The 14,054-nt window shown below is 41.5% G+C and overlaps 1 protein-coding gene across 8 annotated transcripts in view; it reads right to left on the bottom strand.

Annotated features, from left to right (window-relative positions):
* Positions 1 to 988: 988 nt before the first annotated feature.
* The window catches only part of RUFY3 (RUN and FYVE domain containing 3), a 102,166-nt gene continuing 89,100 nt past the window's right edge, over positions 989 to 14,054 (bottom strand). For 6 of the 8 annotated variants that reach the window (XM_032150596.2, XM_058434057.1, XM_032150614.2 and 3 more), the window contains 4 exons: positions 9,430 to 9,494; positions 6,621 to 6,648; positions 5,177 to 5,245; positions 2,728 to 3,084 (listed from right to left, as the gene is read on the bottom strand). In XM_032150596.2, coding sequence (XP_032006487.1) covers positions 2,941 to 3,084; positions 5,177 to 5,245; positions 6,621 to 6,648; positions 9,430 to 9,494 — 306 coding nt within the window. In that variant the 3' untranslated portion in view covers positions 2,728 to 2,940. Of the gene's footprint in view, positions 3,085 to 5,176; positions 5,246 to 6,620; positions 6,649 to 9,429; positions 9,495 to 12,797; positions 12,882 to 14,054 lie in introns of those variants that run through there. The other 2 variants (XM_032150622.2, XR_009211804.1) reach the window with 2 other exon arrangements.

Consider the following 14,054-nt stretch of genomic DNA (forward strand, 5'->3'; position numbering starts at 1 on the left):
TATTTCTGCAGAAATGTTGGGGTTTTCATAGGGACTATTGAATCTGTAGATTACTTTGGGTAGTATTGACATCTTAACAATATTAAGTCTTTGACTCCATGAAAATAGGATGATACTTTTTTTTCTTGGCCTCCCAAAGTGCTGGGATTACAGGTGCGGGCCACCGTGCCCGGTGAAACATGATACTTTTATGTCTTCATTTTGTATGGCAACATTTTGAAGTTTTCAATGTACAATTCTTTGCCTCTTTGGTTCAGCTTATACTATTGTAAATGGTGAAAAGCACAATTTTAAAGGAAGACAGGCATACCATTAAGTCAAGGTATTCATGACTTGGTCTCCTTGCTTTTATGGGAGGCTGCACTATAACTAAAGATCTTTGGGACGTTGTATAATTTTTTTTTTTTTTTTTTGAGATAGAATCTCTGTTGCCAGGCTGAAGTGCAGTGGTGTGATCTTGGCCCACTGCAACCTCTGCCTCCTGGGTTCAAATGATTCTCCTGCCTCAGCCTCCCCAGTAGCTGGGATTACAGGCGTACAGCACCATGCCTGGCTAATTTTTGCATTTACTTATTTATTTAGTTTATTTATTTTAGTGGAGACGGGGCTTCACCACGTTGGCCGGGTTGGTCTCGAACTCCTGACCTCAAGTGATCTGCCCGCCTTGGCCTCCCAAAGTGCTGGGATTACAGATGGGAGCCACCGCGCCCAGCCTGAATTTTTTTTAAAGGCTAATAAATATTTATGTGTAATTCTAAGTAAAGTCTCAAGTGACTATTCCTCCTTATATTGTTACAAAGATCTTTTCAAATTAATTATAAAATAACTTTTGCTAATTTAGGGCAACACTCCTGTAGTCCATTTTTGTTCCCCACATTATGTATAGTACCTAAAAGAGTGCTAGTTCATGTAGGTGGCCAAAAAATAAGGAGAGTGAAGACTGAAAAATGTTATTTAGGGTAAAAAAAAGACAATCAACAAACTAAGCTGGAATTATTAGATTTTATTTTTCCCCAGAACTCTCAAACTTCAGCTTCACCAAGTAACAGGCTGACTTTTGGAATAACAACTCTTTCCCAGGCTGTTAACTCTTTCCAAGAGACAGAATTTATTTAAAAACATGGTTCCAGGCTATTTGCACCCCAGAATTCTAAACCAGTCACAGAATCATACCTTCTTAGGTCTTGATTAGAATGAAACAATCTATAGACACACGTAACAGAATCAAAATAGTATATAATGTTTCTTGCCTTCTCTTGTTCAATACACTTCCCTCTTTTCCCCCAACGAGTTTGTTACTCAAAGATGTGTAAGTACAGTCAGCCCTCCAATATCCATGGGTTCTGCATCCATGGCTTCAACTAACTGCCAATCAAAAATATTCAGAAAAAGAAAAATTCCACAAAGTTCCGAAAAAGCAAAACTTGAATTTGCCGAACACCAAGCACTATGTTGAATCCATGCAAATGAAGCGATGTGTAGGTATTTTATTTGGTATAAGTAATCTTCAGATGATTTAAAGTACATAGGAGGATGTATGTAGGTTATATGCAAATACCATATAACCCATTCTATATAATGGGACTTGAGCACCCATGGATTCTGATATCCAGTCGAGTTCCTGGAACTAATCCCCCATGGATACCAAGGGATGACTATATTGCCCTTTTTAAGAAAGCATCTATCAGCTCTCATGCGTGACTCAGAATAAGGAATTCCTTATTCAAAAAACAACTTGAGTATTCTGAGCTAACTGTTCTCAGCCATCAATAAATTAAACTTGGCCAGGTGTGGTGGTTCATGCCTGTAGTCTCAGCACTGTGGAAGTCAAGGTGGGAGGACTGCTTAAGCCCAGGAGTTTGAGACCAGGCTGAGCAACCAATGAGACCCCCCTCCCCTGCCAAAAAAAAAAAAAAAAAAAAAAAAAAAAGCCAGTCCCAGCTACTTGGGAGGCTAAGGTGGGAGGATTGCTTGAGGCCCGGGAGAACAGGGATTCAGTGAGCTCTGATTGCACTACTGCATTCCAGCTTGGGCAACAGAGCAAGACCCTGTCTCAAGAAAACAAATTACACTTATTTTGCTCTATATTTGACTTTGCTTGAATCAATATCTTCTATTTGCAAAAGGCAAACCCTACTTTTAAAACTCCTTACAATTTCCATTATGACTTGGAGAGGAAGATGGAGGGAATGGGGAAGAGTTGGCTTGTTTTGTGGAAGGAGATTCTGAAAAGGGCAGTTATTTACTTTGAAGTCATAAAGTAGAAAAACAAATGTTTTTTTTTTTTTTTTTGATAATGAAAACCCTTGTAGGTAAAGACCAGAAAATTCTGGTCCTGAAATTACAACATATTACAATATTGCTTTCAATATATTCAGAATTTATATTACTTTTTCATTTCTTTTCCCTGAGATTGGGTTCACAGTTTGGTAGAAATACTTTAAAGAGGTAGTTAGCAGGGGTGAAGAGGAAACAATGTTTATGCTAACAGCACCTGGAAAAATAAGTAACATCTGTCATTTTGATCTCAGCATCTATCTCTCCCCCTTGAATCTGCAAATGTAATAGAAGGAGATGATCATTTTCCTTTTTATTCTTGTCTGCCTGGATTCTCTCTCCTATTACATCCACCCCAGTATCACTAATCATAAAAATGAATTGCCCTTCCAAAGATATGCTATAAAGCAAACCTTCAATATCAGGTTGTTTAGATTTAGAAGAGAAAGGTTCAAGTAAGTTCACTTTTATTCATACAGTCATTAGGGAAAATGAGCAAAATTTCCAGTAACCCCAACCACTGCCTTTTCTCCCTGGACCTAGTAAATTCCTATCAACTCTTTAGTTGACTCTAAGAACTGGGCTCTATGAGATGCTGACAGCTAAAACACAGGTACAGAAGAGCCTGCATAAACGTCTTGGTCCAGGTCTTGGCCTCCAGTCTTATGATGGGCTGGTGGAATATTGCTTCATCAGATGCTTGTGACAGGGATTGCAAACTCGCTCAAGCTTGATACTTGAAGGAAGAGGCAGTTCATTTGTTGAACAGGCATCACAGAAGGTTCCTCTGCAGTTCTTACACACATTCTATGAGGAGAAGAGGAGGTTAGGCGGGGAACAGAAGAGGAGCAAGGCATAAGGATTCTTGGGATATAAAAAGCCAAATATGGCAAATGCTCAATGCCTAATCAAACAATGACTGGATGTTTACTATGTGCCAGATAGTGTCTGAACACAGGCCCAATCTACAAAAAAGTTCACAGTCTAGTTTTTAGATTTAAATGAAAAGAAGCACTGCCACAGAGTTAAAAATAGAAACAGGTAACATACAAGTCACTTATCTTTAGAATATACTTCACACATCTGTTCCCCATACTCACTTTGAGGTAGGTTAGTTTTAAAATTAGTTTGCAAGTACCTGTGCATACTCCAAATAAGGCAGTGAAAGAGCAATGGATTGAGTGAACAGGCTAAGATTAAAAAATGTCCTGAGTACGAACTGAAAGTATAATTCCTAATACACTGATGTGCTTAATGCTTTCCTGTGATCTCTGGTGCTCTGTAAGCATATCCGCTGGGTTATCAGTGCAGCAGGAGCACAGCTTCCTGCATCTTGTTCATAGGGAAATTGTTTTGTTTTCCTAAACGTTTTACATCTTTAATGGTCAAGCAGAGAGAGCAAGAAGTCACTCTAGCAATGTCAGCAGTAAGGCTGTGATAGGGTGGTATACACAAAGCTCCAAGGGTCCTATATAAAAAGCTGTCAAGAATAATTTCTCCTATGAAGTGCTACCTTCATCCCAAATAATTCATCTTCCTGAGGTTGAGAGGAGTAGGGGGTTGCTTTTATTTGAAAGCCTGAGAAGAATTTTTGTCTGACATACAGAAGCTAACGTTGCATGGCTTAGAAGAGGAAAGCCAGGATTAAGAGTTTCTTCTATTTTGTAACATATTTCTATAATTATAACTTCCAGTTCTATAAGGGCAGTTCATCTGTTATCTGATTCTGTGAATTTAAGACTAGGTCATACAATAATTTCATTTATTAAAATTTTGCATGATCACAGATGGTGCTATGCAGGTTGTGATCCAGAATTTGAGCCTGTTTCCTGTATCTCTTCCAAGCACGTGTTTCATACACTCATTTGTACATAACTTTTCTTGAGCATCTATGGATTAGGTACCATGTTAGATGCTGGGGGATTCTGTGAACAAGACACAGTTCCAGCTATCAAGGGCACTCGTTCTTTCTGAATACTTCCTTAACTCCGCCTACTCTAGGATAACAAACTGGGAAGGTGCTCAGGCAGACACCCTTGAGGATCGGGTGGAAAACAAGTGGTCTAGCGGGAGAGCTCATATCCTGTTCTGAGCGGATGAAGTGCTGAACGGACTGTGGACTTTGGAGCTAAAGCTAGGTTGGAAGCTGGGCTTCATCACTTATGACTTAATTTTGGGAAATGTAGTTAGCATTAGATGTTCAACGTTCTTCATCTATAAAATGACAGCTGTGAAGGACATAAGCTTGACAAGAACAGAGACTTGGTGTACTTTGTTCATTACTCTTTCTCCAGCACATTCTACACAGCATGCAATCAATATTTACTTATACATTTCTATCTGCTTATTTGATTTAAATTACATAATTATTTTTGTTTATTTGTTTTTAGACAGAGTCTCGCTCTGTTGCCCAGGCTGGAGTGCAATGGCGTGATCTCAGCTCAATGCAACCTCCACCTCCCGGGTTCAAGCGATTCTCCTGCCTCAACATCCTGAGTGGCTGGGATTACAGGCGCCCGCCACCACGCCCAGCTATTTTTTTTTCTTTGTATTTTTAGTACAGATGGGGTTTCACCATGTTGATCAGGCTGGTCTTGACCTCCTGACCTCGTGATCCACCCACCTCCGCCTCCCAAAGTGCTGGGATTACAGGCATGAATCACCGCGCCTGGCTGCTATTTATGTTTATTTTAATGGGAATTTACTGACATGAATTATTATGACTGAAAAAAGAAGAGGTACCCAGTAAATGCTTGCCCCTTTTGCTTTTCACCCCACTCCCAGCACTCTGCATGCACTCTGCACTCTATGCGGCAAAGTCCCTGTTACTCCTGGGGAGGGACTGGGGGGTGCTGTAGACATCCTTGTGAAAAACCTGTCCGTTTCTCACCACAATTACCTTTGTTAGGCTGCCATCTTCCTGGCATAGCTGACACACCTGTGGCTTTTCAGAGAGCAGCAGCTGATCCTAAACCACACAGTGAGCCGGTTAGTTTTTCTTAGTGCCAGAAATATTAGTACTTTCAGAATATGCATTTTTTACCTACAATATTAACATAATCACACTATAGACTATCTGGAAACTAAATAAACCAATTATAAATAGGTAGTCCTACCACCATAATACAACTCGGATAATCCTATCATTATGCTTCCAGCTCTTAGTTTTTATAATAACATGATTTTATTTCTGAAAAGAAAATTCAAACACATGCAAGTAAAGAGTAAAAAGTTTTAACACTATTCCATTCCTCTTGCTTCACTGTACTATCAAGAATGGAAAGCACTGGAGGCTGGGCCTGGTGGCTCACGCCTGTGATGCTAGCACTTTGGGAGGCCAAGGCGGGTGGATCACCTGAGGTCAGGAGTTCAAGGCCAGCCTGGCCAACATGGTGAAACTCCACCTCTACTAAAAATACAAACAAACAAAAAAAAACAGCTGGACATGGTGATGGGTGCTACTTGGGAGGCTGACGCAGGGGAATCACTTGAACCCGGGAGGCGGAGGTTGCAGTGAGCTGAGATTGTGCCACAACACTCCACCCTGGGTGACAGAGTGAGACTCTGTCTCAAAAAAAAAAAAAAAAAAAAAAGGAAAAAAAAGAATGGCAAGCATGGGGCACGGAAGCTCACAGCTGTAATCCTAGCACTTTGGGAGGCCAAGGCGGGAAGATCACTTGAGCCCAGGAGTTTGAGACCAGCCTGGGCAACATGGTGAAACCTCATCTCTGTAGTCCCAGCCACTCGGGAGGCAGAAGTGGGAGGGTTGCCTAAGCTTGGGAAGTTGAGGCTTCAGTGAGCTGAGATCGTCCACTGCACCCCAGCTTGGGCAATATGAGTGAGACCTTATCTCCATTTAAAAAAAAAAAAAAAAAGGAAAGCAATAGGATTTATTTTATTTTATAACCTAAGAGGTAAATGACAGGGTGACTCAGATATAGTAGCATTCAGTCTTTCTCATGGGCTTATCATATACTATTAGATTCACAAAGTGTTTTACAATCATTTATGTTAGCTTATTTCTAAGTGATCAAAACATCTTTTTTCTCTCCATTTTATGTAAGAGAAAACTAGAGGAAAGGGACATAAAGTGAGCTCTCCTAGGTCTTATGTCAGGGATAATTTAAAATAGGTGAGAACGGATGTTTACTTAGTAAACTGCTCAAAGCTGTGCTACTTCCTGTGTGAGCTTCAGGCAATACATATTTGTTCAAGGTATTGTTAGAAGGATGGCACACTGTATTCACTCATCTTCCGCCCACGCTACCTTATTTGCTGGCTAGGCACAGTACAACCAACTTCATAATTTATACAAGATGTTTTGAAACAGGAGGCTCTGTTACCTGTTCATCCATAGGGTGGGGTTCCAGCCTACAATGGAGAAGTAAAAAATCGTGACAAATAGGAACTTCGAATATTTCCATTTATATCATTTCAATAAAAAGCTCGGAATACAAACATTTTTTCAAACAAGAAATACTGTAGGTCTTTTATATTACTTAGAACAACATAATTATTAATTTTGACCTCCAAGGAGAGGAAACTTTGCTTCTTAAAATGAATCACTAGAATCTGACCCTTGACCTATTATATAAGGGTTCCCATTTAAAAATAGATTTGAAGTTATATTTTACATTCCTTTTTGCTATCAAAATAGTTAGCATTTATGTTTCCCAATGTGTAAAACTCCAATGGTTCACTGGCCATATATTTTAGTAGCTTTTCTTCTATTTCATATTATGGAAATCTATCCATTATCCATTATCACATTATATATCAGTCCCAAACATTCTTAAGATGTGAGCTTTAGCAAATTAACCCAAGAAGGGGAAACGAATGAGACTGTCACCAGAAAACCCATTCAAGTTGAAATATTTCTTCATGAGACTAAACTGAGCTAACTCCGATGTTCCCAGCATGGACTAGAGCCTAAATGAGAGGCGAAGCAAAGCCCGCTCTCAGTTACAGGGAAAATGCACTACGGATTGCAATAGTTCCTATTCTTTTCACTTGAGTAGCAGTGTGACCGCCGGACATACACCACGGGGTGACCAGGTTTTCCGATGTTCCTTGCCATCATAATCCCAGGAAGCCTGGTATGTCTAACGATTGCAGCTATGGCCAGAATAAGTCCTGCAAGTTGCTAATAGGTAGTGCAGAGCCAAAGGACTTAAAAACAGTAGACATGATAAACAGAGGCAACTTGGATAAGTCACCCAGCCTCTCTGTGCTTCTCAGTTTTCTCATCTATAAAGTTGCATTAGATACTTTTGTAAGGAATATTGAATCATAGGAGATAATAAATGTGAAACAAATTCTAAGTTGTAGAGCACAATTCAGATATAGGGAAGCACTGTTCTATACTCTCAGGACCTAAGTCAGAAGTTGGCATTTAATAGACACTCCTGGTTGCTCAAGTAAATGACTTGATTTTAGTTTGGAACTAGGCTGACCCTGAAAGGCACCTTGAAGCCTAGGTTAATTTTATGGCCCTTCTAGTTCCCTTCTCTTTGCTTATGCCATTCTGCAATGTGAGACGGGCGATAGTTTAAGGTTAGCTCTCGATCAAACCATGCTCTTTGGGAGCAAAATTAAAGACTTTGGAATCATTCTGGCCTTTAAGGCAAGAAAGGGACATTTAGGCCAAGCACTTGCATAATTAGCTAACTACTGGACTTGTGATTTCTCTTCTCCAGCAGCTACTTTTGCTCCAGATGACACACTACCTCATTCTTAAGGTGACAAAGCCTGGCTAGGGACAGCTGTATAGTTCTCTCAAAACCCCACTGTGGTATCATTCCTCATCACTAACCTCTTCCTCCACCTTTTAAAGTAGACCTTTATGTTTCGAGCAGTTAGGTTCACAGTCAAATTGAGTAGGAAGTACAGAGACTTCCCACACGACTCCTGCCCCATCCCCGGCCTCTTTGTCAACATGCTGCACCAGAGTGGTACATTTGTTATAACTGATGAGCCTACACTGACACAACATCATCACCCAGAGTCTATAGTTTACATTAAGGTTCACTCTTGGTGGTGTCTAGTCTATGGTGTGGTCAAAGGTATAAAGACATGTATCCACCATCATAGTATCATACAGAGTAGTCCACTGCCCTAAAAATCCTCTGTGCTCCACTGGTTCATTCCTCCCTTCCCTTACCACTGGCAACCACTGATTTTTTTTTTTCCATAGTTTTGTCTTTTCCAGAATGTCATATAACTGGACCTCCTTCACTTTTTAATGCAGTGGCACTATGTAATATTTAATTATATTTCTAACCTGCTAAAATAACTAGAAAAAGTCACCTTCCTTGAAACTATCCTATGCTCTTCATCATGAGCAAATCAGATAGTTAGGATAAAGGAATGAAGTTAAGCTGTTTGAGATGCTCAAGATAAAGGAAAAATGAGAGATGAGAGATAAGAGAAATCAGAGTACTTATTTGAACTTTTTTTTTTTTTTTTGAGACGGAGTCTCACTCTATTGCCCAGGCTGGAGTGCAGTGGCGCTATCTTGGCTCACTGCAACCTCTGACTCCTGGGTTCAAGTGATTCTCCTGCCTTGCCTCCCAAGTAGTTGGGATTACAGGCAGGCACCACCAGACCCGACTAATTTTGTATCGTTAGTAGAGACGGGGTTTCACCACGTTGGCCAGGCTGGTCTCAAACTTCTAATGTCAGGTGATCCACCTGCCTCGGCCCCCCAAAGTACCGGAATTACGGGCGTGAGCCACTGCGCCCAGCCACTTATTTGAAATTTAGCACATAGGTAGAAAGAAACAAGTCATACTCAAATATATTTAAGAAGTTAAGAAATGCTATGTATGACTTATACTTTATTTTCCTGGGATACCAATTCAGTAAAGGTGGGAAATAACCTCTTAAGTGATAAGTTGAGCTTGGGAATTAATCAGGGAAGAGAGAGAGAGGACAGCCTGATCATCCTTCTTTCCTCTGAAATGGCCTAATGGGTTTGGTTTAATACATGTTATATGTTTTATTATCAACTTCCACTTCAAACGTCTTCCTGGCATATTAATATTATAAGTCAGTGTCTGGTCGGTGTCAATGCCAATTGTATATAAAGAACTCCCTCCTTCCCACCACCCCAGAATAACTTTACATCTTAGTTAATACTTGATTAACAAACACCTGTGGCTTTCTTCCAGGGGCTTTTTTAGTATAACATTTTCCTCTTGCATTTTGTGCTTCCCATCCTGCCAAAAGAAAACAGCCCAATTTATTAATTATTCAGAATGCTAAACAATGATATTGCAAATATTTTCTTCCGCAATCCCTTAGTTTGGGTATAAAGCTAAGTAGGATCTGACTTTCAAGCTATGTCTCCTCATTCTTTGCTCTAAGTAGTTTCTTAACTATTCTGACAGTTTGTGACAAATGATTTTCAAAGTAGTATTTTAATTCTTGAGATTCAGATAAAATTCAGAATGTGTTCTACTTACTTGCAAAGCTGGCTCCAGATATCAGTTACTTCTTAGGGGAAGTATGATTTTTTTTTTCTTTCCCCCAGACTGAGCTCTGAAAAACTGGTAAAACCAAGGATGGCCATATCCAGCAGACTGTAATCCTCTGGATGTTCAATCAAGTTGATGCCCCAGTGCCATAACTTTTTTTTTTTTTGGGGAGACAGAGTCTCGCTCTGTTGCCCAGCCTGGAGTGCAGTGGTACCATCTCGTCTCACTGCAACCTCTGCCTCCCGGGTTCGAGCGATTCTTGTGCCTCAGCCTCCTGAGTAGCTGGGATTATAGGCGTGCACCACCATGCCTGGCTTATTTTTGTATTTTTAGTAGAGATGAGGTTTCACCATGTTGGCCAGGCTGGTCTCGAACCCTTCACCTTAAGTGATCCACTTGGGTTCAAGTGATTCTTGTGCCTCAGCCTCCGGAGTAGCTGGGATTACAGGCACACGCCACCATTCCAGCCAATTTTTGTATTTTTAGTAGAGATGGGGTTTCACCATGTTGGCCAGGCTGGTCTCGAAGTCCTGACCTCAAGTGATCCACCCGTCTCGGCCTCCCAAAGTGCTGGGATTACAGGTGTGAGCCATCGCACCCGGCCCAGTGCCACCATCTCTATAGCCTGTTCAACTCAAGGAATTTTCTACTTGGCAGGACAGATGTAAAGTTTCAAACTGCATTTCTTTTTTTTTTTTTTGAGACGGAGTCTTGCTCTGTCGCCCAGGCTGGAGTGCAGTGGCATGATCTTGGCTCACTGCAGCCGCTGCCTCCCGGGTTCAAGCAAGTCTCCTGCCTCAGCCCCTGAGTAGCTGGGATTACAGGCGCCCACCACCATGGATGGCTAATTTTTGTATTTTAGTAGAGACAGGGTTTCACCATGTTGGCCAGGATGTTCTTGAACTCCCGACCCAGGTAGTCTGCCCGCCTCGGCCTCCCAAAGTGCTGGGATTACAGGCGTGAGCCACCGCGCCCGGCCTCAAATTGCATTTCTACCAATACTCTTAAGCCCTGACTGGGCAAATTTTGTTTGTTTTGGAGACAGAGTCTCACTCTGGCACCCAGGCTGGAGTGCTGTGGTGCGATCTTGGCTCGCTGCAACCTCTGCCTCCTGGTTTCAAGTGATTCTCTTGCCTCAGCATCAGGAGTAGCTGGGATTATAGGTGCACGCCGCCAGGCCCAGGTACTTTTTTGTATTTTAGTAGAGATGGGATTTCACCATGTTGCCCAGGCTGGTCTCAAACTCCCGGGCTCAGGCAATCCACCCGCCTTGGCCTCACAAAGTGCTGGGATTACAGGCATGAGCCACTGCGCCTGGCAAGGTGCTGGGCAGTTATAAGGGCTACATTTTTTTCTGAGGCACACACACGCATCGCTGCTTGCCTTCGACTGCTGCCCATGTGCGTCCGAAAGTGGAATGTGTATTCTTTTTGCTTGGTTTTTTGAGACAAGGTCTCATGCTATTGGCCAGGCTGGAGTGCAGTGGCATGATCACAGTTCACTACAGCCTCGACCTCCTGGGCTCAAGTGATCCTCCCACCTCAGCCTCCTGAGCAGCTGGGACTATAGGCACGAGCCACCACACCCGGGTAATTTTTAAATTTTTTTGTAGAGATGAGGTCTCCCTATGTTGCCCAGGCTAGTCTCTTACTCCTGGGATCAAGCAATCTTCATGCCAACGACCTCCCAAAGTGCTAGGATTACAGGTGTGAGCCACCCAGCTGAGATGTGTGTTCTTACACCACTCAAGTATCAAGGAAGAGAGGTCAATGCTTATCCTCCTGGAAATGCCACTGCAGGCAACAACTGAAGATTGAAAAACTTAAAACCTCATTGGAAAAATAGGGTGAGATAGGCCAAGATTTTAAGTAAACTTTTGTAAGCCTTTTAGATTTTATGTTCACTAAACTAAAATAATAAAGATAGCATGCTACATAGAGTGGTTTTTTTTTTAATTTTTTTATTTTTTTGAGATGGAGTCTTGATCTGTCGCCCAGGCTGGAGTGCAATGGTGTGGACTTGGCTCACTGCAACCCCCGCCTCCCGGGTTCAACCAATTCTGCTGCCTCAGCCTCCCGAGTAGCTGGGATTACAGCAGGCTGCCACCATGCCCAGCTTATTTTTGTATTTTTAGTAGAGACGGGGTTTCACCATGTTGGCCAGGCTGGTCTTGAACTCTTGACCTCGTGATCTGCCCACCTCGGCCTCCCAAAGTGCTGGGATTACAGGTGTGAGCCACCGCGCCTGGCCTAGAGAGGTTCTTTGTACACTTTAAATTATTAGTAGTGGTACTATTTAATAAATTTCCACATACTATTGTTTTCTATTTGCCAGTAAATTAGCAGCTCACTCTCTAGAAATTTTAAATAGTTTATGAACTCTTCCTGCTTTGTTATATACTAGAGGTATTCAAAAAGTTCATGGAAAATGCATATTACGAAAAGACTGTGCATGGACTTCAAAAATATTTCGCACCAAAATAAACTTGTACTAACTTATTTTAATATATCTAATCAGGATTTGGTTTGAGTCACTAAAAAGGATAAGACATCAGTTTGAAAAGAACCCCTGGCCGGGCATGGTGGCTCATGCCTATCATCCTAGCACTTTGGGAGGCTGAGGTGGGCATATCGCTTGAGCCCAGGAGTTCAAGACCAGCCTGGACAACATGGCAAAACCCAGACTCTACCAAAAAAATACAAAAATTAGCTGAGTGTTGTGGTGTGTGCCTACAGTCCCAGTTACTCGGGAGGCTGAGGCAGGAGGATCACCTGAGCCTGGGAAATCGAGGCTGCAGTGAGGCATGATTGTGCCACTGTACTCAGTTCTAGGTGAGAATGAGACTCTGTTTCAAAAAAAAGAAAAAAGAAAAGAAAAAAGAGCCCCTATCAGAGTAACATGAATTCTGCTAAAACTGAAGCAAGAACAAACATCAAATTGATGGTGAAGCATGGATGGAAGAATTGTGAAATTACTGATGCTTTACAAAAAGCTTTTGGGGACAATGCCCCAAAGAAGTCGGCAGTTTACAAAAGTATAACTCACTTTAAGAAGGGGCCGGATGATGTTGAAGATGAAGCCTGCAGTAGCAGACTATCCACATCAATTTGTGAGGATCTTGTTCATGCTCTAATTGAAGAGGACCAACGATTAACAGTAGAAACAATAGCCAACACCCCAGATATCTCAAGTGGTTCGGCCTATACAATTCTGGCTGAAAAATTAAAGTTGAGTAAACTTTCTACTTGATGGATGCCAAAACCGTTGTGCCCATATCAGCTGCAGACAAAAGTATAGCTTTCAATGGAAATTATAAACAAGTGGGATCAAGAACCTGAAGCATTTGTTTGAGAAATTACAACAGGAGATGTAACAACTTCATAGTACAATCCTGAAGACAAAGCACGATCAAAGCAATGGCTATGAAGAGGTGGAAGTGGTGCAATCAAAGCAAATGCAGATAGGTCAAAAGCAAAGGTCATGGCAATAGTTTTTAGGGATGCTGAAGGCACTTTGCTTGTTGACTTTCTGGAAGGCCAGAGAATGCCAACATCTGCTTATTGTGAGAGTGTTTTTAATTTTTTTAATTTTTTGGGACAGAGTCTTGCTCTGTCACCCAGGCTGGAGTGCAGTGGTGTGATCTTGGCTCACTGCAAACTCTACCTCCCAGGTTCAAGTGATTCTCATGCCTCAGCCTCCCAAGTAGCCGGGACTAGAGACTAGAGGCATGTGCCACCACACCTGGCTAACACTTGTGATGAATGTTTTGAGAAAGTTAGCCAAAGCTTTAGCACAAAAATGCCCAGGAAAGCTTCAACAGAGAGTGCTATTCCACCAGAAATATGCTCCTAACTCATTCCTCTCATCAAACAACGGCAATTCTGTGAGAGTTATGATGGGAAATCATTAGGCATCCACTTTACAGTCCTGATTTGGTGCCTCTGATTTCTTTTTGTTTCCTAATCTTAAAACATCATTAAAGGGCATCAATTTTTCTTCAGTTAATCATGTAAAAAAGATTGTATTGATATGATGAAATTCCTAGGACCCTCAGTTCTTCAGGGACGGCCTACGTGACTGGTATCATCACTTACTAAAGTCTCTTGACCTTGATGGAACTTAGGTTGAGAAATAAAGTTTATATATCTTTACCTGTTAATTCCATTTCCCATGATCTTTTCGAAGTCCCCTTGTATAATATGTACACACAGGAGGCAATTTTTTCACTGTCTTTTACAGAAAAAGTTATTTTATGTTTTTCTGATTTCATTATTTCCTGGGCCCCAGAGATGATCTTACCCA

The sequence above is a fragment of the Hylobates moloch genome, unplaced genomic scaffold (assembly GCF_009828535.3).
Source record: "Hylobates moloch isolate HMO894 unplaced genomic scaffold, HMol_V3 SCAFFOLD_2, whole genome shotgun sequence".
In the NCBI taxonomy this organism is placed as follows: Eukaryota; Metazoa; Chordata; class Mammalia; order Primates; family Hylobatidae; genus Hylobates; species Hylobates moloch.